Here is a 15,817-nt window from a genome sequence, read left to right as displayed (position 1 = left end):
TATGAACTCCCACTGACAGGTGTTTTGGTCCAATCTGTCTGTGTATGCAGCAGCGGCGCATCGTGTTTTTCAAACACAACAAGCCGGTGTGACTCAGAGCTGCTGAGCAGTGAGGGTTCGCCCGCGCGACATAGCCACTAATATTGTCCTCGTTATATGGCCTTGAACCAAAAGTTAAATGATGCTGCTACTAGTATATACATGTATGTATCTGTGTGTGTGTGTGGGTGTGTGTGTGTGTCTGTCTGTCTGTCTGTCCTACCTGTGCTTTCCCAAAATGACAGGTAATGAAAAATACAATTTAGTTCATATGTCAAGTGCAGACATGCATGACAACACACACACTCACACACGCACACACACACACACACCTGTAGGCAATTCTCTGTCCCTAGCTAACTAATTTATTTTGAGTTTCACAGGTGACAGTGACAAAGAGGCAAAACTGACAAGGTGCTCTCTTAGTCTTAATGTCTAAGTAATTTATTTTGTTGAGGAATGTATTTTAGCTGCAGGTCTGCTGATATTTATTCTTCTCTTTTCCAGCCCAAACAGCGCACGTCTCTGTCCTCATCGCAGGATGTACAGCGGCCTGTACCGAACCATAGCGGTGAGCAATCTGAGGTGAGCTCGTCTCTGGGCTATGCCAGCTTTAGCACCAGTCCACCTGCTAGTCCTCTCATCAGTCCAGCTAACTACTCCACTGGGTCAGCTGAGGACTGTCTCCCTGCTGGTAAGATTTTTTTGAAAATCCAACATATGACTAATTTCTTCATGAAGGGCTAAATAAAATCTCTATACATTTACAGTTCATCAAGGTGTTCAGTGGGGTTGAGTCAGAGTCAGGGCTCTGTGCAGGACACTCGAGTTCTTCCACTTAACCTCCACACCGTGTCTTCATGGAGCTCTGTGCATCATGCACAGGGGCATTGTCATGCTGGTTTGGCTCTCTTAGTTCCAGTGAAAGGAAATTGTAATGTTACAGAACACAGAGACATTCTGTAAAAGTGTTTGCTCCTGACCTTAAGGTAGCAGTTTGGAGTAAAAAAAAACATATTGATTTGATGTCGGGGTGCAAATCATTTTGACTAAACAGTGTACTTTTAGTTTCAGAATATCAGAATTTCAGAGAATCAGAATCCTTTGTCCTATAGTCCTGTGTGAATAGTACTTTTTAAGAATGTACACAGGGACAGGTTTGTCTGATAGAGCATCAGGTGATCCTTTAAGCTTATATTGTGGTGAAAGGTTTAATGATGATGCATGAAACTGATGCATTGTTTCTCACAAAGTGTCTCTTGCTATTCTGAATGTTTCTGCAGCATCTGCATGCATAATTCGTACATCGAAACCCATGTAAGATGACAGAAGTGCATATTAAAGCCACTCTCATGTCATACAGATCGTTCGGGGGAAACCAGGATGAGCGTTCCAATCATTTGTTCTCTTGTTGTGCCATTCTCTTAGTGTCATGGTCACGTTGCCAGCAGGTGGCGACGAGAGACGTGTTAATGCTACAGTACCGTACAGAATAACAACCGTTTTTTTTTTACATGCGTGAAAGTTGAGTCAGTGGTGTGAAACATGTGAGGTTCAAATTTGCCCTGGTTTAGAGGGTACTGTATGTCACTTCCTGTATGTCATTTCCTTTGGACACAGCGTGGGCGGGTGTGAAGTTAATATTGCTAGCAGATTTTTGTTAGCATGATGTGGGAGTCATGGTGACGGTGATGTCTGCAATGATGAGATTCTGGCAGACGCCATTCACCAGCACTGTCTGTATGTCGTCTGGCACCCTCCTCTGCAGGAGAGAGAGAGAGACAGAGAGAGTGAGAGAGAGAGAGAGAGAGAGAGAGAGAGAGAGAGAGAGAGAGAGAGAGAGAGAGAGAGAGAGAGAGAGAGAGAGAGAGAGAGAGAGAGAGAGAGAGAGAGAGAGAAAAGAGGAAGAGAAAAACTAGAGGTCACATTAAGGTGAGGTACAGTCTCAGGACCTGTGTTGTGTAGCGGTTTGTCTCCATCTTTCCCTGCTGTTAACGAGGATAAATCTTTGTCTCTTTCTCTTTTAAACTTTCCAGTTGCTATTATTGCTTTAATCTCTGCTGCTCTTTAGTCTTTCTCACTCTGTGATTCTCTTGTTGTCCAAACAGAAGATTATATAGATTATATGTGACTTTCGAAGGTTGTGCCTGTATGTGTATCTGTTTAATACTGTGTGTGTGTGTGTGTGTGTGTGTATGTGTGTGAGTGAGAGAGAGAGAGAGAGAGAGAGAGAGAGAGAGAAAACTGAAAATAAAGTCATTATTCATTCACGAATGATAACACCTCCTGAACCAGACGTCCTGTGGAACTTTTTTGGAAAGCTTCCTTTCTTTTGTCTCATGTAAGCAAGATAATGTCTGTGTAATGTTAGCAACACAGCTCTGTTTCATCACATAAATGTCTTTCCTTATTTAAGCTAAACTTCACACTAGTCTAAGATCCATCTAATAAGATCTATTAGGACTTCCTTTAGTTCTCAAGCTTGTTACTTTCTGGAAAGTTCAGAGAATTTCACTGGACACACTGTTAGGATCTGTTATAACACACTTACAGACCTGCTGTGAGTCAAAATGAGTTCTTTAAACAGCGTTTCATTATAATGCCTGTATGACTCTTTTAAAAATAACAGTCGAGAATGATGATTGAAGAATGAAGAAATCATGAGTGATAAATGTACAAGATTTATAATAGTTTTAATTTTGGATCTCTAGAAGAGATATGCATCACTGTGTGGGGTCTTTATGAAGCAAAAGCTTCTCATATGAATGCATCATTTTTTTTTAGAAATATGGTAGAGATATGATTATATTCTGGGATTCAGTAATGCAGAACGTAGATTGAACAATGTTAATGAACTTGCTCTTTTTCAGTTCTGTGAGAAGGTTGCCAGGTTCTGCATATTATAACCACACATTTACAGAAAAATACCGCAAATCAGAAACACACACCATCGTCAACTTGTTTCCCTGAAAAGACGGAGAAGAAATTGACCCTCGAGTTTTAATTATGGCTGAATATGTGAGCTAGTTTCTAGCATTTTTTATGTGGATTTTGAGTTGTAGTTGCGGTGGGAATTTTGGCAGTCCTCACCAAGAAATGTTTTGTATTGTGCTAGTCCTTGAAGCTGGCAAATAAAAAATAAAAACACAAGCAAAAAAAAAGTTTAAACTATTGCTGTATCTGAAGTTGTGTTTTGTTTAGAATTAGCTGTTCAATTAGTTTCATTTTCACATTCACCTTCTACAGCTTATCACCTCGGGTCACGGGGAGCCTGTGCCTATCTCAGGCATCATCGGGCATCAAGGCAGGATACACCCTGGATGGAGTGCCAACCCATCACAGGGCACACACACACACACACACACACACACACACACACACACACACTCTCATTCACTCACGCAATCACACACTACGGACAATTTTCCAGAGATGCCAATCAACCTACCATGCATGTCTTTGGACCGGGGAGGAAACCGGATTACCCGGAGGAAACCCCCGAGGCACGGGGAGAACATGCAAACTCCACACACACAAGGTGGAGGCGGGAATCGAACCCCGACCCTGGAGGTGTGACGCGAACGTGCTAACCACTAAGCCACCACTAAGCCCCTAGTTTCATTTTCAACCCTATTATTCATTCATTCATTCATTCATTCATTTTTCGATCTGTTCACAGACAAGAAGGTAAATTTAGACAGAGTAGCGAATGTGATGGAGAAAACATCTCAATCACCAGAAATTCACTTCCAGTGCACCGGGTATAAGCCGTAGCTGAATCTCGCATCTACAGAGCAAAGACCTTTGCAGCCTTTCATCTCTTCCACTGTACTGTGAAGAAGATGCTTTTGAAATGACCCACTGAATCTCCTCTAGTCTTTCATGGCACCTTCCTCAGGGATACCTTCACCCCTTAAAACCCCCCTACCATGTGTATCCCTTCACGTCAAGGGTGTTTTGTGTCTTAGCACCAGAGACCTACAGTAATGAGGGAATATTAATGGAAACCACATGATAATTATGGAGGATGAACTGGACATGATCCTCAGTCCTTACTAGACAAGCAGATTACTTTGCTGTCAGTGTAGATTGGATTAAATTGGTGTAGTTTAAAAGCTGAACACTGTGCAGCAAAAGATATGAAAAAGAATTAGATTAGAATTTCCGGACTAAGTTTTAAACCATCCTAAATCCTGTTTATTATTATATGAGGCTTGAATAAAGGTGTCTGCTGAATGACATTAGTTCAGCTAACATGAGTAGGGAAGTGATTTGTTAAGTAAAAATCAGCCTTCACAACATGACAGCATTAATCCTGAGGTGTTGGGTCACCTTAAACAATGTCCAGCCAGAGATGAAGAGCTCATGGGGCAGAAGCATGAGTCTGTACTACCTCTACTACATGTTCATGCCATTTTTTTCATCATCATCCTCTCTCTCTTTCTCTCTCTCTCTCTCTCTCTCTCTCTCTCTCTCTCTCTCTCTCTATCTTTCTCTCTCTCTGTCTCTCTTTCTCTCTCTCTCTCTTTCTCTCTCTCTCTCTCTCTCTCTCTCTCTCTCTCTCTCTCTATCTTTCTCTCTCTGTCTCTGTCTCTCTCTCTCTCTCTCTCTCTCTCTCTCTCTCTCATTTTAAGGTCCAGTGTTGTCATAGCAACTGCCATCAAACAGAGAAACACATTCCTATTCCTCTGATGCTTTATTTTTCATATGCACAGGAATCGATGCACCCATAATCATGATTTAATGTGTGAGGACATTACAGTCTATCAGCCTGCTGTCTGCGTCCTGTTCAGCATTACACCATCTCTTAACACCAAACATAAATATCTACCCATCTGCTTTTCCGGCATTTTCTGTCCGAAGATACAGTCACATGTATAAACAGGTACTTCTGCTAGTTTATTTATAGAAATCACTATAGGTGAAAGTGAAACAGTGCTGGTGTACCGTTATGTAACTCTCGACTGAAAAGAAAGGTGTACGAGTGCTGCATGGAGATGTATGAGAACCCGTCCAACACAAGCTCATTAGGAGAGGCCTATCATAATGTATTGCTCTCCATACTGTAGGTTTCATAGTATTAGGACTGATGTGCTGCAAGTCAAATTATCTGTAAGATTCAAAAATTTAGACTCTTGATGACGTCTGAAAGACTTCTGAAAGTTTAGGAATTGAAGGAAAGCAAGAGACTTACATTTCTAGCATTTAGCAGACACCCTTATCCAGAGCAACTCAGATTTTTTTAATATAACTGAGCAACGGAGGGTTAAGGGCCTTCCTCAGGGGCCCAGCAGTGGAAGCTTTTTTGTCCTGGAATTGAACTCACAACCTTTCAAATGGGTCCCATTTCAAAATGACATGATACCAAAGGTAAAAAAGCATAACATGAAACTGAAAAGTTAGCCTGGGGGTGTGGTAGCATAGTGGTTACGGTATTGGGCACCCAATTGGAAGATTGTGAGGGCTTAAATCCCTGACCTTCTGATCAGTATGTTTAGTGTCTAATCAAGAAAAAGCCATGCACTGTTGTAAGAATAAACAAACAAACAAACAAACAAACAAACAAACAAATAAATAAATAAATATATTTTATTGCTTTTTTTTTCAGTATAAAAGCTCCAACAACTATTACATTTTGGGAGATTCCTCTGTAATATTATTGTAATTAGAGACAGGATTGAATGTGTAAAATTTTATGAATTTATGTGAGTTTGTGTTCCATATTGCTGGATCATGAAACATTTTTCACTGACGATGTAATTTGACTGAGTGGGCGGAGCTAAAAAATAAATAAATAAATAAATAAATAAAAAGATTATAGAATAACTAGTCATTTCTGTCTTTAGCGAAATGATTTGACTTACAGGTAAGTGTATAACTTTACAGTTAGGGTTAAGAGTCAGATTAAAAGTTTTATGCTAGCTTTTAAGAGTGAAATTACTGGATAAAATAACAGTATAAATTGAAGCAAAAGTCTAAAGCTCCTTTCCCAGATGCAGTCTCCAGTCGCTGCACTATGAAGTCATGTCAATGAGTAGGCCTCAGTGAGTGGTGCACGTAGCATAGCTCCAGCAAATCATTTCTTGTTTTTTTTTTGCAGCTAAAATTAAACATTGTATGTATGTATATATAAAATCCAGCAGTCTTTATCTGCATTGTATCATATGAGATGAAAGAGAAGCAATGTGTACTCTTTTAATTCCAGCCGCTGCACCGACTCACTCCATATTTGCATAAAGTTAAGTTTTTTTGTCAGTAGAGACATGCAAACATCAGGTCACCAAGGCTTGCTGTGGCTCATGTTGCCAGAAGTCTCCATCTCATATTGAAAATGAAGGATCTTTGCTGTATGTGTAGGGGGCAAGGTGGCTTAGTGGTTAGCACGTTCGCCTCACACCTCCAGGGTTGGGGGTTCGATTCCCGCCTCCGCCTTTTGTGTGTGGAGTTTGCATGTTCTCCCCGTGCCTCGGGGGTTTCCTCCGGGTACTCTGGTTTCCTCCCCCGGTTCAAAGACATGCATGGTAGGTTGATTGGCAGCTCTGGAAAATTGTCTGTAGTGTGTGACTGCGTGAGTGAATGAGAGTGTGTGTGTACCCTGCGATGGGTTGGCACTCCGTCCAGGGTGTATCCTGCCTTGATGCCTGATGACACCTGAGATAGGCACAGGCTCCCCGTGACCCGAGGTAGTTCGGATAAGCGGTAGAAGATGAATGAATAAATGAATGCTGTATGTGTAAACGTAGCATAATGTGTTAAGATTTAGGGTAAGACTGTACCTCTAGGGTTAAAAGTAATGTCTAAACTGAAGATTTTTAATTCAGGACTTAGAGATCCTTAACAACTGGGCTGTATGAAGGTTTAGTTTGGTAAACCAGTGATTCTTCCTCAGCAATATGCGTACTCTGGCATGCTGTATCATTTCCCAGCTTGTAATCAGGTCACAGTCCGGAGCTTGCCTTACCCTCATGGCAGAGTTTCAGGTTCTAAAACAAAACCGTATCCAGGTGTGAGTTTCCTCCAGTATATATATACTGACCTTTGGGTCTTAACCCTTGTATGTTGTTCGTATTTTTGTTACTCAGCCAGTGTTCGTGGGTCTGGTGGACACGCTGCATTTTTGGGTTTTTAATTCAACACATGTTGATATAACATATTTTTATGTTAAAATACTCTACAGATGTTTACTTCATCCCAATTCCAAGCAATATAAACAGCATACTGTATATGGTTAATATTTGCCCTTTACCTTTATTACATCACATTTTTAATGTAAACAAGTGCTACTTGTTTTTTGTTGTTTTTTTAATAAAATGTAATAAAAAAAGAAAATCACTCACTGATTTATTTGGTTTGTTATTTTATAGGGTGTTAACTGGTATGATAATTTTCTGGGTTTAAGTATCTAGTAGTGATGTGCGAATGAAACTGGGTCTTGTGCTGGTCTTTTAGCCATACACAGCCTGAAATCACCCACATTCTGTTGTTTTTCTATATTCCATGGTCAGCACTGTCACACTTCCATGGCTGTCTGACTTTAAGAGATTCGCTGGTCCTATTTTTGGCAGGAAGTTGCCACAGTTGGACACGGCAGAGCAAACATTTGTTAACAAGCAATTAAACATGTGACCTGTAATCCAGTGGCAGAACAAGCCATCCGTCTGTGTGCTGTGGATGAACGAGGACTGACTCTTCTATATTCCTTTTTCCCCTCAGAACTGAAATCCTTCTCTTTTTCTCCAAGTCTATTTATGAATCACTGATGTTTTCTCTCTATATTTATCTTTCTCCGCTGTCTCTATGTGTTGTTGCTGGTAGAGGGAAGTTTGGCTTCAGCTGGAGTGGCTGTATGAGTTCAAACATATTCTGACATTCAGTATAAGTGAATCCTTATCAGAATACTTATCACTTTGCCTCTGGAAGTGTCTTTGCATGACAGGACAAGTGTGTGTGTGTGTGTGTGTGTGTTTGTGTGTGTGTGTGTGTGTGTGTACGCATTGGAGCATGCAGAGTAAATATGCTTTAACTTCTCAGATCCACAAGTCACATGTTTTGTGTGTGTGCGTGTGTGTGTGTGTGCGTGTGTGTGTGCGTGTGTGTGCATGTGTGTGTGTGTGTATGTGTGATGCCTTTTAGCTTGAAACAACATTCCTTTTCAGCTCATTTCTCTACAACTGTGGATAGCTGTTCGACTGCTTCTGACCACATGACTTAAGGTAGGAGATGAAAATCAAGTCAGGGTGTGAGAGCTGTTGAAGTGCAGAGTGGTGACTTTGCTAAAAGAGCGTATACCGTTTCAGATTAGACACACACCTCTTGTGTAGAGACGTCATTTTATTTCATCTTATTTTTACAGCAGTGTGACTTGATCTATAGTGTTGCTCTGCTGTTTTACTATGTGAATGATGATGAGATTGGGATCAGTGGCCCAATTCCTCCAGGGGTTCTGCTATTGTGTGTGTGTGTGTGTGTTTGTGTACAGTTTATGATCTGTCCATTTATTCGCCGTACACATACTGTATGTCTTCCATTTCTTCAAATACCCTCCGTTGTTCACTGGTGTTTTTAGAGACCTGAAATGTTGACAGTGTGTTTTTTTGCAGTCAGACTCCACAGAGAACCTGAGGCCATGTTTACTGCTTCATATTTCCATATCATCTGGATGAATGTATTAATGGCATCACAGTCATGGGATGATGAAAAGTACTTGATGCTTTTCTCTTGCCAGGTCTCAGATTAGTTGTTTCCTCACCTCTCTCTGGCTGTTTGCTCTCTAGACTGACTATAGATTTACATTCGACTTCTGCAGTGCACTGTGTTTAGTCCCACAATGATCACTTCTCTCATACAATGCGTTCCCTTGTTCTTACCCCTGAAGGCCTACGATCTACCCCAGGCTTCAGGATGCCATGATTACCAGGAAAGAGGGTTCACCAGAACCATGGTTTAGTCTCGTAGTACTATTAAAGTTCAGGAGAAGAGAGGCTAAAAAACAACATCAAACAAAGCAACATCTCAAAACTTCTTCTCAACTCAGAATCCCTACTCAGGAACTACAGATGATCTCCTTAACTCAAAAATCAGCAATTCCACTTGGCCGCTTCCAGCATCACTAGTAAACAAGGCGTCACTTTTTACCCTTAAACGAGTTACACTGTGAATGCGTATTAGCTTTAGAGTCATCAACATACATATATGTTCACATGTTAAATCTATAACACTGATGATACACGTCACTGTTGTGAGTGATAATATATATACCACTCATCACAGTCGCTAACAAAAGACAAACACGAAGAAGTCTACGGATTCTCTCCACTTTGTAGCTTTGCAGTCTGTATGCTACCTGAGCACCTGTCCATTCGTACTACACATGCAAGAGACTCCATAGTAACACAGCACCATGGTAACACTTGCCATCCCAACCGTTGCTTGAGTTTCATCAATGTGCCATCACTGGTTTGCTCCAAACTCACAAAAACATTCTAGTAAGTGAATTAACTACACTAAATTAATCCGAATGGCATCTTCCAGGTTCCACACACATTCCCACCTCCTCGTCAGTGTTTCCAGTATAAGCTTTATGTACTACAGAGATGTTCCAGGACCCTGATTTTCCATTCCATCACATCCCTTTTCACATTTTCTGCTTTACACTTCAGATCGCATACAGATACTTACACTAACACAGGGCTTACGTAATCCTGACTTTATCAGATGATCAGTTTGAGTTCCTGTTTCTTCTAGTTAATTAAAGCCGTTGCATTATTCATTCACACACACACACACACACACACACACACACACACACACACACACACAGACACACACACAAACACTTTCTACAGTTGTAAAAAAGTTGTAAAACACACAAACACTTTCTACAATTGTAAAATTTAGTTAGTTTACAATTTAGTGCAATTTTCAAGGCTAAAATACAGATTAAATATTATACAGTATAATCCATGTGATCATTTAGGAGCTACTAGAGCTTTGTCGAACAAGACCTTCACTAGTATGATCTGAAGCAAGGTTGTTATTTTTGATTTAAAACCAATTCAGTATAGACAATGATGCCTGAAACAGAAGCACGCTATTTAGTTATTAATAGTAACACCTCATGTCGGGAATAGACGTGTTCACATTCAAAGAATGGCCAACTTCTGTACAAGAATAGATAGATGTCGCACATAAGATTTCTTATATAGATCAATCGCATAGGCTGGTTGTAGCTTTTGTAGAGTATTGTGGTAGCTTAGTGATTAAGGTGTTTGACTTGAGCATGAAAGTGGGAGCTTGAATCCCAGGGTCACCAATCTGCCACTCCTGGGCCCCTAAGCAAGGCTCTAAACCCTCAGTATATATAGATAAGTTGCTCTGGATAAGGGTGTCTGTCAAATTCTGTAAATACAGTACGTTTAGACTCCCTTATCCAGAGAAACGTACATCTCATGTTTAGCCTTGCTCAGGGGCCCAGGGGCAGCAGCTTGGTGGTCCTGGGACTCGTGAAGCTCATGACCTTCTGATCAGTGGTCCAACACCTTAACCACTATGCTACCACATCCCCAGTTGTTTTTTAAATCTCAGCTGGTGGACTTTCAGTAGTGAGAGATCTCATCACTTACAGTATCTCCCTCTATCATTCTCTCCTTTTCTGCTGTGCTGTAATTTGGTCTTTAATATCAAAGCTTGAGCGTAACACTACTGCTGGGACAAAGTGTTCACGTTTCTTCTTCTGAGAACCATTCTGTGTCGCTGTTTTCATCCGTCCTTACCTTACGAGAACAGTTCTCTGGGATCCACTCAACACGCAATGCTCCACACAATCACTTGGCCTTGAGTAAAACACATGTACAAACGTCTGTTCTCTTCACACGCCGGTCACATGTTGCTCTGACTTGTTCAGTGCAGAAAAACTGATAGAGATTCTAAATATATGTGAAGAAAATATCCTTATATACTGAAATCAGTCTTGTCAACAAACCCATAATGCTAAATCAACTATTGGTGTTAGCTGAATTAACTGATGTGTTGCTGGTGAAAGACATCAACAGTAAGATTTTAGCGCCTTAAAGGTGGGGTCTCCGTTGTTTGAAAGCCAAAGTTGACATATAAAATCACCAAAACAAACACGGCCCTAACCCAAATGGGTCCCACCACTGTATCGATAGCCCCGCCCACACATACATATGTAACCCAGGCAACTAATGGAAAGAAATGTGTCTTTATCATAGCTGAAGGGAAGAACAATACGATTGCAGATAAACAAACAAGCAAAAATGACACATAAGCATAATCATGCAAAGGACGACATATATTATTTCTTTGAAACAAAGCAAAGCCAACGTTACTCACCTATCGAGAAGGAAAAAAGCGCCTCGGCGTCTTAAGTAAAGTTGGCCGCATATTCACAGATTGGAGTTTCCTGAGTCAATAACTCCTGAGCTAAACGCTGTTAAACGCCCCAATCTCCAAAGCTCGAATATGCTAGGAAAAGAGTTCCTCTGTGCTGTGATATATGTGTGTCCATAATAAAGTCTTCTTCCTACTGTACATGGTTTTTTTTTTGGAGATGACCTTATAACCCTTCTTGATAACTTTTTCTTCTTTTAATTTTGGCTTTTCTTGTTAGGGGTCACCACAGTGAATCATGTGTTACCTTCATGTCCTCATTTAATACATCCGTATATCTCTTTGGCCTTCCTCTTGTCCTCTTACCTGGCAGCTCCATCTCCAACATCCTTCTACCAATATAACCATCTCCCTCCTCTGTACATGTCCAAACCATCTCAATCTAGTCTCTCTGACCTCTCTGTCCCCAGAACAGCCAACCTGAGCTGTCCCTCTGATGTGCTCGTTCCTAATCCTGTCCATCCTCGTCACTCCTAAAGAGAACCTCAACATCCTCATCTCTACTACCTCCATCTCTGCCTCATGTCTTTTCCTCACTTCTACAGTCTCTAACCCCTACACCATAGCTAGTCTCACTACTGTCTTGTAAACCTTTCCTTTTATTCTTGCTGACACTCTTGCTGACACTCTTGCTGACACTCTTGACACTCTTCACACAACACTCCTGACACTTTCCTCTATCCACTCCAACCCGCCTGTACTCGCCACTTCGCCTTTTTTCCACACTCCCCATCACACTGGATGGTTGACCCCAAATACTTGCACCTTCTTGACTTCAGCCCCCTGTAACCTCTCTTGTTCAAACACATGTATCCTGTCTTTGTTTCTCTGAGGTCATGTCTGATGTCCTTTCTGTTTGCCATGATGTAGACTCACACTCCGTTGCTCCAGAACAGAGAACGCCTGCCAAACATTCTGCTTTTATAGAGCTAGTCACACTTCTCGATGACTAACCTATCTAGTGCATTTCATTAGTAACACCTGCCTGCTATTTCTGCACCTTTCTGCCTGTCTGAAGATGAACATTCTTTGTGTTTCCCATGACTTTACATTTTTTCTGGCTTTCACTTTATGTTAAAGTAAGTTATGTATAATGTGTGGATAAATAAAAAGACAGGAAAATGCTGGGTCTTTGAATATATTTCAATATTTCATACTAGAATTCTTCTGCTTCTACTGCTTTGGCATGTGAGCATTAAATCTCAGCAAGGTGTCACTGGCAAGCAGTAAGCGTGATTAATTTGATATGCATTATGCTGATTAATAAGCGCTTGTGTGAGTCACTTGGGAATAGAGTGAAACTCTACCGACACTTACAGGTACTAGAACTAGAATTAATAAATAATAATAAATAATCCCTATAATGAATGTATAAAAAGCTTCATCATATATTATGACTGAGTGAACTCATCAAGCTGTTAGAGTTGAGGTTTGTTGGCACTCTGCATATGTGATTATGCAATATTTTAACCTCTTTAAATACACATGGGCTCAGATGCTTTTAGTGAACTTTTCTTAGGACACATGAGGACAGACAAACACTCATACAACATTCTCTCGTTTTTCACACACACTCTTTGGCTCCAGCTTTTATTTTCACCTTCTTCTTACTTTCTTGAAGAAGTTTTTATTATTTTTTTTTATTTATTTATCTATTTATCTATTTATTTTTAAATTATTATTATTAATTTATTTATTTTATTTTTCTTAATTAATGTGGCCATTTACATATACTTATACACATACTTTTATACTCATAAGTGTTTATTAATTCTTTCCTTATTTATACTAAAGCAAGCTCAATGTGTGTGACCAGAAATGTTTTAACTTCTTCGGTCATAGATGAGGTGGTGGAGCAGAGGGAGACAGCGCTGAAAGACAATCGCAGAGAGAGCCGTGTTCCAGAGCAGTTTGCTGGCCTACTGCACGGCTCATCTCCAGCCTGCGAGTTCCCAGATAATCCATACCAGCTGTACAGCAAAGTGCACAAAGATCCTCCACAGAGGCACGGCAACCTGCTGCTCGCACCCAATCCCGCCGTGCCGTTCCCCGCTTCGAAGATCCAGAAAGAACCGAAACCTCAGGTCGTGTACCGCACCATCTTCCACACAAGGGTCAACCAGAGTCCATCTGTGCAGGGAAAGAACGAAGTGAACAGGAGTGGAGAAGGGGGGAATAACAGTGCTGGGGGCTACGAGGAGAGAGCGTGCACTCTTGGAAGAATGCGTACAGGAATGTCCAAGAATGTGCCCGATCTCCAGCTTTCCAGAAGTCTTTCCAAGTCTGATTCCAACCTGGTGGTGGCGTCTCCAATCGAGGAGGAAAAGCGGAATTCTCGGGGGCAAAACAGTCCCACCAGACTTGAGCGAACTCCCTCCTTCACAGCAGAGTGGGAGGAGGTAATAACACATTTATTATCCTTTTATTACTTATCACTATATTACTCTATAACACGATAATCACAGTTTTATTCATTTGTCCTGACTTTTTTTAAGTAGTCCTCTGTGGCATTGCATGACTTCTGAATAAATTACATTTGTCATGGCTTGAAAGGTTTTTTTCAATGTATGTTGGTATGCATGTAGATTCACTTCGTAATTAAGTTTAATGAATCACTGTGTACCAAAAATAATAAATTCGTTCATATCTCCTAACCAAAGCAAAACAGCACGTGGAGTCATCAGCCAGTTTCTGAAAAAAGAAAAAGTTAAGAGATGAATTTTTAATGAAATGAGGAGTAAAAATCAGAGAGACCAAACAGATTGAACGCTGTGATCAATTTAAAGTAGAAAACGTTATTAGATGGCATTTCTTTAACTTCTTTAAGATTTTTAGGCCCGTCTGAGTCCTGTGTACATTTATCTGAAAGACACAGGCGTTCTTAATTTTGTGTAAATCTATAAAGTGGTAGATATTCATGTCCAGGCTTCCATCCAGTGATCACCATGAAATTTCTCACTTAAGAAAGAATAGTCTCTAAACAATATGACTCAAAATCAACAGATTAACAGAAAAGAGAATGTTAAATTCATTCATTTGGTTATGGTCACATTATGGCTTCATTTCTCACTAGCTGTAGCATCATTTATTTATTTATCATTTATTTGTTTGTTTGTTTGTTTATTGTTTATTTTTTAATTATTATTATTAATTAATTTATTTTATTTTTATTAATTAATGTGGCCATTTACATAAACATATACACATACTTTTATACTCATAAGTGTTTATTAATTCTTTCCCTATTTATACTAAAGCAAGCTAAAAAGGTTTTTTCAGAGTGTCATTTTATTTCTGACATTTATATAGTCAGTCCATCCAGGATCCATCACAGACGTTAACACAAAATCAGAGGAGCGTGTGATTATTCAAAATTTCTTCTGCGGAAAAAAAAATACTTCTGCGTATTTGGGCCATGACGTGCCGTGTGACGCCAAAGCCAAAGCCCTCTGAGTCACTTGCAGAAAGTCATAATATATGTGTGTTTTTACTAGTATGAGTCTATGAGAAGAGTCCTATGCTTGCAATCTTACGAAATTCAAGTTCCAGCACAAAAAAACTTGTAAACAAAAAAAGCTGCCGCAAAAATCAAGCTTTTTTTGGCAATTGCAAACCTGCAAAATCCTGGAGGGACTGAATAGTGGTGCACTAAGAAGCTGAAGCTGTTCTCTTAGACAACATGCTTTGTATTGTAGTTAGTTATAAGACTCATTTTATTACAATGTCTCAGGTTGCAATATAACAGAGTGGAATCTGATTGGTCAGTCGGGAGCTCTTACTCTTATTGAGGCCCTTTTCTCTATTTAATACTGTACAGTCATTTAGAGAAGATTATTTAAAGAACACTATTCAAATTACACTCTGATGTTTCTTCTTTTTTTTAACTTACCGATCAAAGAATCAGTGTCAAAGAATGAAACAAATGATTTAAAAGATGCTATGCACATACAAATCATAGCAGAGATTAGCTTTGTTTGGTAACTGTACAAACTACAAAGGTAAGTGTGGTTCCATTACGCTGGTGCGGAACGTTTACACGTCCCTGTTAAAATGTAGAAACACAAATGGAACAAAGATATGTCCTGTCACAAGTTTTTTCAGCCTCTGTGTGAAATTACATGTGTAAGAACAACAACCTGGATGCATAAGTGTGCACAGTGCTTTAGTATTGTGGGTGTGGCTGTGAACTAATGAACCAATCAGATTCACTTGCATGTTTAACAGTAATTATGATCCAGATGTCATCAGTGACAATGGCTCTGATTCATCGCAGATAAAGATCATCTGTTTCTGTAGGACTTTATTTACATCTTCTTTGTTTCATATGACTGCTGAAGCTACGATCCACAAAGCTTTACAAGCGTGCATA

The 15,817-nt window shown here is 40.1% G+C and overlaps 1 protein-coding gene across 4 annotated transcripts in view; it reads left to right on the top strand.

Annotated features, from left to right (window-relative positions):
* The window catches only part of anks1b (ankyrin repeat and sterile alpha motif domain containing 1B), a 177,583-nt gene that overhangs the window by 102,129 nt on the left and 59,637 nt on the right, over positions 1-15,817 (top strand). For all 4 annotated transcript variants that reach the window (XM_060886360.1, XM_060886359.1, XM_060886361.1 and 1 more), the window contains 2 exons: positions 547-733; positions 13,291-13,847. In XM_060886360.1, the coding sequence (XP_060742343.1) occupies positions 547-733; positions 13,291-13,847 (744 nt within the window). The remainder of the gene's footprint in view (positions 1-546; positions 734-13,290; positions 13,848-15,817) is intronic.

The sequence above is a fragment of the Tachysurus vachellii genome, chromosome 14, assembly GCF_030014155.1.
Source record: "Tachysurus vachellii isolate PV-2020 chromosome 14, HZAU_Pvac_v1, whole genome shotgun sequence".
NCBI lineage: Eukaryota > Metazoa > Chordata > Actinopteri > Siluriformes > Bagridae > Tachysurus > Tachysurus vachellii.
Note: the sequence above shows the minus strand (reverse complement) of the source record. Positions and strands in the feature narration are given on the sequence as shown.